The sequence below is a fragment of the Penicillium hispanicum genome (genome assembly GCF_028827665.1).
Source record: "Penicillium hispanicum strain IBT 35686 chromosome Unknown utg000001l_segment0_segment0, whole genome shotgun sequence".
Lineage (NCBI taxonomy): Eukaryota > Fungi > Ascomycota > Eurotiomycetes > Eurotiales > Aspergillaceae > Penicillium > Penicillium hispanicum.
Genome location: NW_026623193.1, coordinates 4,721,895 through 4,730,358, shown reverse-complemented (window position 1 = coordinate 4,730,358; position 8,464 = coordinate 4,721,895). Strand labels below are relative to the sequence as shown.

The following is an 8,464-nucleotide window of genomic DNA, read 5'->3' as shown; positions in this document are numbered from 1 at the left end:
GCTATTCTTTCATTTTTCAGATCAAGCCATTTAGCTTTCGCGATGATTACAGAGCATATACGTCGCGAGGCGGAAATTGGGTATACTGGGGCTGGGCGGAAGTCCGGTACGGAAATGGCAATACACACCCAGCCTCGTTCCAGCCTCTCAGGGACCGTCTGGTCCAGCATCTAAATTTCTGCGAGTGGCAACGGGGAAGAAGTTCGGTCCTCGGGACAGGGAAAAGAGGTTAGTGACTAGGTGCGCATGGGTATGGGTTTATGATGATTAATGATTCCTGGAAAATGGCTCCCCTCCCCCCCTCACACGTCAGAGATCCTCTATACTCCTATTAATACCAACCGGAGTTATGGGCAGTGCAACGGCGTAACCGGGGTTATGCCTCCGTCATACTTCTGCAGTGCGCGCTGGATACTCGATACAGTATACGGTACATGCATGTTTCCCGCTCCAGCGTCCCGCCCCAAACTCCAGATTCTATGATCATTTCCCACATGGCTGTTCAGGACACGGTGACATGATGAACCAGTACGAACCAGTACTGACCAGCCACGGCCCTTCGACGATGATCGCCCTTCAGTCCAGACCTACCTCAGACCCTAGGCAACTGGTACTTATGGAACTGAGGCAAGCACACTCGGGATCGGAGCATCATGCCTGAAACCGCCGGCGACGCGGCACGAGCGTCCGGTCCACCCGTGAGTTAGTCAGCCCTTCTGGATCGTCGGGGAAGTTCTTTTGTGTCCATGGATGCTTCCATGCGGTGACTATTCTTACCGAGGCATTCTATCCTGACCACTATGTACTTCTCCTGGAAAAAAAAAAAGAACTTAACGAAAACAAATATACATATATAGTCATCCGGTAGCGTGTCGTCAAAATAATAATTATAATGGCCTCCGCTCTTCCACAACTGCACCTCTCCCAAAATCCCTCCCCCTTTTCTCCTTCTGTGGGATGAGTTAAGGATGGAGCCTGTTGGCTTCGGAAAGGCGCACTATCTGCGTCCTGGGGCTCTCCTGAGTGGGCCCGTGGATGATCATCTGGGATTGTCGACTGCTCGCGCTTCTGGTGGTTTCGTCTCCATTTTTCTACAGTATTTCCCCTCAAATCAGGATCAGCAGAGTCTTGCGAAGAGATTGCAGGTCGAGGAGGCTGGAGATCCCTATATATACATATAAAGCCCGGTTAGAAACATAGCGGGTCGTCGTCAGCCGAGTGGGATCGACCACGAACTTGGGTGGAGCTGGGCGAACTTGTATCTATCAGATCGGCGGCTATGCTACCCCTGACCAGGGCTGTAGCCTGTGCGATGGCACTCAGACCCAACGGTTTCATAACGGGAGACGAGCTGTCGTACATCACACGCAAGGTAGGGGCCCTCGCCGAGTGCAGGCCTGTCGCCAGATGACAGGAACAGCGACATAACTGTAGGCTCAAGAAAGGAGTTGGTCCATGAAGATGTTCAGGACAAGATTTCCCACGAGTCATCGTGAACTGGGGTCGCTCACGCCGTAAAGGGCATCCAACAAAGAATTGGTTAGTTACCCGTTCGGGTTATATGACATCACGTGGCTGCGCGCCGGTCTTCGCGCGTCGCGGAGTGTGGCGAGCCTCTCTTGACAAGCTCAAGAGCGCCCACGATGAAACACATTACCGATTTTTTTCGCCGGCCAGAGTTCTCGCGTGTAAATCACCATCTTATCCCAGAAAACAAGCGCGCCCAGGAGGTTCGCAATGATCCTGACCCCTCTGCGCCGTCCTCCTCTCCCCTCACCGAACCGCCTCCATCCTCATTCTTCATTGATTTGACTTCAGACTATCGCAACGACTCCGCTGATGACTCATCCCCCCAACTGAGCGCCATTCCATCGCAAATTGGGGAGCGTTGCGCGTCGACGCTTTCTGTGCAGGAGCAAAGCTCCCAAAGTGTTGGGTCTGTCCCTCCACCGTCATCTCTAAACGAGAGCTTCCCCGTCCCCCAGCGCATCCTCAAGGGCGGCAAGGAAGTTGTCATCAGCTCAGATGGTGAAGACACGGAATCCATCAGCTCGCTAGAAGACCCGGATACGCTGTTTGCCCCGAAACCCAAGCAGGAGCAGGACATGGCCCGAACAACCAAAGATATGGTTCAACCCAATCGAGCATTGCTGGCCCGACTGTCCGCACCGAAGGAATACAAAAACACCATTGACTCGCTTGTTGTTGCTGCAGTGGACGACAATGAGATCGAAGCCAACGTCGCCAAGGCCAGAGCCACCTTGACGACACCCGTCAGCCAAGAATCGACACCTGGCGAGGGTGAAGTAAGGACAAGGAAGAGCCTCCATGAAGGCATGTTGACATCGGCACTGGTCGACGGTGAGGAGCAGGATGAATCTGGGCTGCGTCGTCTTCTAGATGCTGTTCGTAGAACCGAGGCCCTCGATCATGACCGCGCCTGGCGCTTCTTTGATCAAACGCCGACGAGACCAGCCGTGCTCGAATTCCCAACCCACCTATTTCCACCTAGATCACATCTTGCAGCCTTACGAGGTTCGTTATTTTCGTTTCCTACATTTGGGCGATGTTGACTGCTTCCAGAACCCGAATCTCGGATCCGGGTCTTCCAATCAGGAATCCTTGAGTTTGCGGCCTCCCTTCAGCGCCTGCCTGATGAATTTATCTTGTGGCTATTTCGCTCTGGTATGTCTTATCACTGTCTGATTTTGGGACAAAGCTGATGTCGACATAGTACCCCTTGAGCCCCTGGAGGAATTGAGGCAAGCGTATCGTCGGGTTTTCATGGTTCGTTAGATATGTCCTAACGAATGGTGGATCCGAGCTCATGACAGATACAGCACACTTCTGCCCAGCGCGTGGAATCCCTGGTCTGTCCTAGTGATGTTGATAACCTTTTTCGATCACTAGGAGCCAAATCACAGGCTTTGGATCTCTCTGAAGCCATTGTCGAAGATACATCTGAAAGTAAGAGACCACCAGACACTGCCAGCGGTTCTATCAATATTTCTCACGCGTGCCAGAATTGACGCAGGGCCCCCGACTGAAGGATCGAGCAGCTTTGCTCTCGGTTTTTGATCTTCTTCATGGTGCAGCGGAATTGTGTGTTCTCTCTGTGGCTTCTTGTTCGTGCGTGAATTTTTAACCTCTATCAAGATTTTCAAACGATACTCGAGAACACGCGGTGCATATCTTGCTGCGTACAACGCTCGACACATCCCTGACGGCAGATAGCACGATTTGTGCAGAGCTGCAAGGTGCCCTTAGTGCTCTTCTCGAAAGTGTACCATACAAAAATGTGCAACACATGGTACAAAATATCCATTAACCCACTCTTGAGGCTATTTCTGACATGAACAGGAACGTCGGATTTGCCGCACACTGTATGGGACCGTCAAACATGCCCAGTTCCAAAGCCGCATTCTACAACACATTCTACCCACATCCACCTGGATTTCGCTACTCCGATATCGTCTTGCCACGGCATTCCTACTCCAAACTTCGTCGCCTTTGACAGAACCTCCGGAAGTAGTTCTTGATTTGAAGCGCTTCACGGTCTTCCTGATGCGTGACGAACGGTTCCATCTCAAGTCATACAAAGGGAAGAGTGATTATGACTATGGAGAACTGACCGCGCTTGCCATGCTCCTTGACATCGTCATCAACTCATCCCTCTGTGACCTGAACCTTATACAGGGCAGCAACGAGAATAAATTCGATGCGGCCATCGATAAGCTGGCGACTCAGATCAAGAAAATCTTTAGCTCGATTGAGGATACGGGGGCGTCTCATCTCAAACGGATGTTGGCGAAAGAGGCTCTTGAAGCCTTATACTATCGGGTGGTCTATTCGGTCCGATCCAAGCCACCTCCTAAGAAAAGTCTTTTTAAGACCTTCGCGAGAGAGGATGGCAACATCCGTAGCATCTTCAATAGTAAGATCGCTATAAATAGCACGGATGATGGGGAGATAGACTCAGATGATGGCACCGATGCGATCGCGATGCCAATCCGTGAGAGTAGCCATCCGTCATGATGCACGTTCGCTAGTGAGCATCTTTCGAACTTAGTATAATAACTCTAATGCGTTACGATCACCATAGCGCAATGGCATTTCGTTTTTAGCGCGCATTTATTTCCAAAGAACTTCTGCAATTATAGATGAGGAATGAAATAAACGCTCAGGGAGATTGACCATATTCCAGGTCAGGCATGAGATGCGCAAAACAGCCCCCCCCCACCCTATCACTCTATGGAGATGACCAACGCGAGGGAAAGGGGAGCCAAAGAACTATAGAACAGGAAACCACCGGGGTTGGGGATACCAGGAGGTAAAATCAGAAGGAAAAAAGGAAAGAGAAGCAGGTCTTAATCGTAGAATCGCCGGTTCACATTCTTTCCAAACAGCGCCTCTCGCACGGCGGGAAGAGCATCAATCTCCAGCAATCGCAAACGCTCCTCGAAAGTGTTGTTGATCTCAATTTTACCCTGGCCACCCACGATAACCACGCCACCCGCGCTTTAGACGTCAATTAGCTTGTGCTGAAGCACCACAAACAAACAGCAAGTGGACTTACGATCCTTCGGGCAACGGCTCCGATTCATCCAGTTCCACCTTCACATCTGAGCCCACATTATCCTTGAACTCTTTGGCGGCCTCCACAATGGCCTGCTTGGCAGTATCGTAGTCCTTCTTGCGCGTGCGGACAGATGCCTTGTCCTCGTTCAGGTAGTACAGGCCCTCGAGGACCAGCCCCTGCAGCATGACCTGATACTTCTTATCGTTACCGGCCACGGTAGTCACCTTTTCCCGGGCCTTCTGGAACAGGTCATCCAAGAGCTCCTGGCGACCACCGAGCACACGCAGACGGGTCCGATTAGCCAGAGTTGAACGGGTGATCTGCTGCGACATGGCGGCCTGCTTGAATTTCTTCTCGTAAAGGGTGTCAATGGCAGCGGTCTCCTGGCGGACCAACTTCGACTTCTCAATCGCAAACTCCTCGTCTGCCTTCAGCTGAATCTCGCGGGCCTTTTCGAGGGCTTCTTGCCGGATGAACGCGGTCATCTTGCGGAGCTCGCCCGCGACCTAGAATGCACGGACAGGGGTCAGCCCACCAGCCCAGAGCTGCAGCGAGACACAGAGGCACGCACCTGATCGTCGGAAAGAGCATGGCTTTGTGACATGTTGGCGGTGGTTTGGTAGTGGTGGTGGAATGGGGACGTGAATGACGTGGGGAAGAAAGGGAGTTGTGTCCAACTAGGTTCGGATCCGCCGCAGCGCTCGCTGCCTTGGCGTCCGCATCCAGACGCTCCGCAACTCCCCTCGATCCCCCCTGTTCCTTGTTCCTTGACCTTCCTCCTTGTGTCTCCACTGCTGTCCCTTTTGAGTCCGACACTCCTCACATCATGGCCTTCATCTCCCGATAGTCGACCAGCTCATGCGCTCTCCTACGGATCCCCCGTTCGGTCGATGTACGACACTGCATGATGGGCAATCTAGGTGACTTGTCGCCGCAGGGCAGCGTCGCGGTCAGTGCGAAGAATAGATACACGAGATGGAGGATCCAATTGCTGACCTTCCGTCCATAGGTCGGCATTCTCGTCGGTCTCGTCTCGACCAGTCTACAGGCCATCGGGCTCACCCTTCAGCGCAAGTCACACCTGCTCGAAGACGAGAAGTACCCGTACGATGTGCGCCGTCCTCCCTACAAGCGCAGGCGATGGCAGCTGGGCATGGCCATGTTTGTGGTCTCCAATATTGTCGGAAGTACTATTCAAATCACTACGCTTCCGTTGCCGGTTCTTTCTACTCTCCAAGCAGTCAGTCATTAGCCGTTGCTCTTTCGTCCCCGCCGTTATACAAGGTATAAGGTTACTAAGACGTGGAATAGTCCGGATTGGTGTTTAATACGATTTTTGCGACCCTGATTCTCGGCGAACCCTTCACTCGTTACTCGTTCGCGGGCACCGGGCTCGTATGTATCGGCGCCGTGTTAATCGCCACATTCGGCGCTATCGGTGAGCCGGCGCATAATCTGAATCAGCTCTTGGTACTGCTGCAGGGCCGTCCATTCCTCATCTGGATGGGCGGAACATTAGTACTGGCGGCGAGCATTTTGATGGGCTCGAAGCTGTTGAAACGCTGTCTGCCTGGATCGCGGGCGAAACCCGTTGCGGCGGGCCATTTCACACCGCACCTACAGCGTCTCCAGAGCCGGATCAAGCTCTTCCGGGGCATGTGTTATGGATCAGTCAGCGGGATCTTGTCAGCCCACTCGCTCTTGCTAGCTAAGTCAGCGGTGGAGCTACTGGTGCGCACGGTAGTGGATGGCTCGAACCAGTTCAACCGTTGGCAGTCATGGGTGATTCTGCTGGCCATGATCTGCTTGGCGCTCACACAGCTATTCTATTTACATCGGGGACTGAAACTGTGCAGCACCAGCGTTCTATATCCGTTCGTGTTTTGCATCTACAACATCATTGCCATTCTCGACGGCTTGATATACTTCCGTCAAGTCTCTCAACTTACTGAGGTTCATGCGGGCCTCATTGCACTGGGCACAGTCATTCTTCTGGGGGGTGTTCTGTGTCTGTCCTGGCGACTGGAAGACATTGACAGCCATGCTGCCGTCACTGTTGTGGGTCCCACGCAGACGGCACTTGGGCCGGGCATGGCAGTGGTCGAAGAACACTCACCACCACCGTCCTCTCGGCTGCTGGATGGCCTGACTGACGAGGAGTTACAGGTTGGAGAGCGAGAGCCGCTGCTCCAAAGTACGGGTGGTCCTCATCGCGTATCACATCCGCGAGCGCGGGCCCCCAGTCTGCCATTCATTCCACCCGTCGATCACCGAGAATATGCCGATCTGAACGCAGCATCGATCTGGGCCGAGCTTGACGATTCAGATGACGACTGTGCCGATCCACAAAAGCGCCACTTCTCCGATCGACCACGCAGCTCCAGTGGCAGTGCACCCCTACACGGTCCATTGCGTGGACCAGCACGCCACTCCACCATCGGACCAATTCCATACAACCGACTAAGAGGGCTCCATCGTGGTCGTCCGCTAGTGCGGACCAGCACATGGCGGCGTTCGTCGGCGCCTTTGGCGGACTTTCTGAGTTCCCAGCGCAAGAGATGGTCCATTTGGGGTCCATCGTCTTTGTCGCCTGGTGTGCAAGGCGTTGGCGGGTACGGGACGATTCAAGAAGACGAAGACGATCGTCTTGGGCATAATGAAACACCCCGCACCCAGGATGCGGCGTCCGGTTTTCTCGCAGACTCGAGAAGGACACTGTCGGGTGTCTGGCGGCACGGTCGACGATACTTTGCGCGATGGGCGGGCCCGCAGGCGGGCGACCAGCCTGCTAACGAAGGGCATGATGGCTCTCCTTCACCTTTATTACCGCGCTCCGAGGTCCATCTCCCGTGGACTCGAGCTGCTCAAGATCCAAGTTCTCCTGGTGCGGAGAACGAGCCGGCGATGCCGTCATCGTCACTTTGACATGTCAGGCTACCATGCTCACACAGGATCTCTTATCTCGCACTTGCTATAGCTCCCCTCCTTGCCATCTCCAGGCATCGGCTTCTCATACGCCTCTTACGACAATGACCACGTCTCATCTTCCACCAATTTTCCCTTATTGCTTTCCACCTGTACAGTAGGGACCAATACCCCAACCCCAGAAACTTGCGACCATCTCCATTCGCCTCTTCTCGTCACAAAGACCGGAGGTGCAAAACCGGTTTAAGTTCCAAGTTCTTTCCTTCACAACTGGAATCCTGTGACATTACCATGTCAAGGATCCTACGATACCAATTTTGTTTTCTCTCGTTCTCTCTGTGGCTGTTTGCTATATATAGACCTGGATGGACCGTGAACAGGGTTGTGTGGACGGTGTAGTCACTGTCAAGCTGGCTCTTGTGTATAGGAAAATACTAGTGCAATGCTTGCTGTCCCGCTTCTTTTAGTTGGCCAATGAAAAGATGAATGTTAGCTGGAAGGCGTGTGCATCTACTCCTTATCCCATCTCTCTGGACTTGCAACTGATTCTCGCAACCCATACTGATGATTTCTGACTGAAGCAGCAACCAGCAGGCGCGCAGTGGGTTGACTAGGAATGAAAGCCTCGCATCTTTTCAAAGTATCTTCGCTTTTGCTAGCAGCGGCAGGGGTCCCTGGTGTGCCGGGTCTACTCACTCCTAGAGCAAGAAGCGGCAAGGACTATACTCGAAAAGGGAAGGAGTACACCCTCCATACACAAGCAAAAGATATGAGGCACGCGGATGTGGCTCTCGATGGTGAATGAATCACTTACATAGACTCATACTGAGACAAGGAACCATGAAACTCAGCACAAGCTATGCAGGGAGTCCCATCATCAAAGCTACGCGTAGGGGACTGAAACTGAGACGGCAATAAATGTCAAGGCACGGCATGCGAGTTCTTCCATATCAAATACAA

General features: G+C 53.0%; 3 protein-coding genes across 3 annotated transcripts; 2 read left to right on the top strand and 1 right to left on the bottom strand.

Moving 5' to 3' along the window:
* Window positions 1-1,643: 1,643 nt before the first annotated feature.
* N7459_001782 (uncharacterized protein) lies at window positions 1,644-4,035 on the top strand (the record flags this gene model as incomplete). The annotated part of the gene is made up of 7 exons (XM_056940967.1): window positions 1,644-2,535; window positions 2,584-2,685; window positions 2,735-2,787; window positions 2,835-2,967; window positions 3,024-3,102; window positions 3,157-3,310; window positions 3,361-4,035. The coding sequence occupies 7 exons, from the start codon at window positions 1,644-1,646 to the stop codon at window positions 4,033-4,035; spliced, it is 2,088 nt and encodes a 695-aa protein (XP_056805247.1).
* Window positions 4,036-4,367: 332 nt separating this feature from the next.
* On the bottom strand, window positions 4,368-5,183 carry N7459_001781 (H(+)-transporting V1 sector ATPase subunit E; the record flags this gene model as incomplete). The annotated part of the gene is made up of 3 exons (XM_056940966.1): window positions 4,368-4,518; window positions 4,577-5,085; window positions 5,151-5,183. The coding sequence occupies 3 exons, from the start codon at window positions 5,181-5,183 to the stop codon at window positions 4,368-4,370; spliced, it is 693 nt and encodes a 230-aa protein (XP_056805246.1).
* A 303-nt stretch (window positions 5,184-5,486) lies between these two features.
* On the top strand, window positions 5,487-7,504 carry N7459_001780 (uncharacterized protein; the record flags this gene model as incomplete). The annotated part of the gene is made up of 3 exons (XM_056940965.1): window positions 5,487-5,528; window positions 5,589-5,819; window positions 5,891-7,504. The coding sequence occupies 3 exons, from the start codon at window positions 5,487-5,489 to the stop codon at window positions 7,502-7,504; spliced, it is 1,887 nt and encodes a 628-aa protein (XP_056805245.1).
* Between the last annotated feature and the right edge of the window lie 960 nt (window positions 7,505-8,464).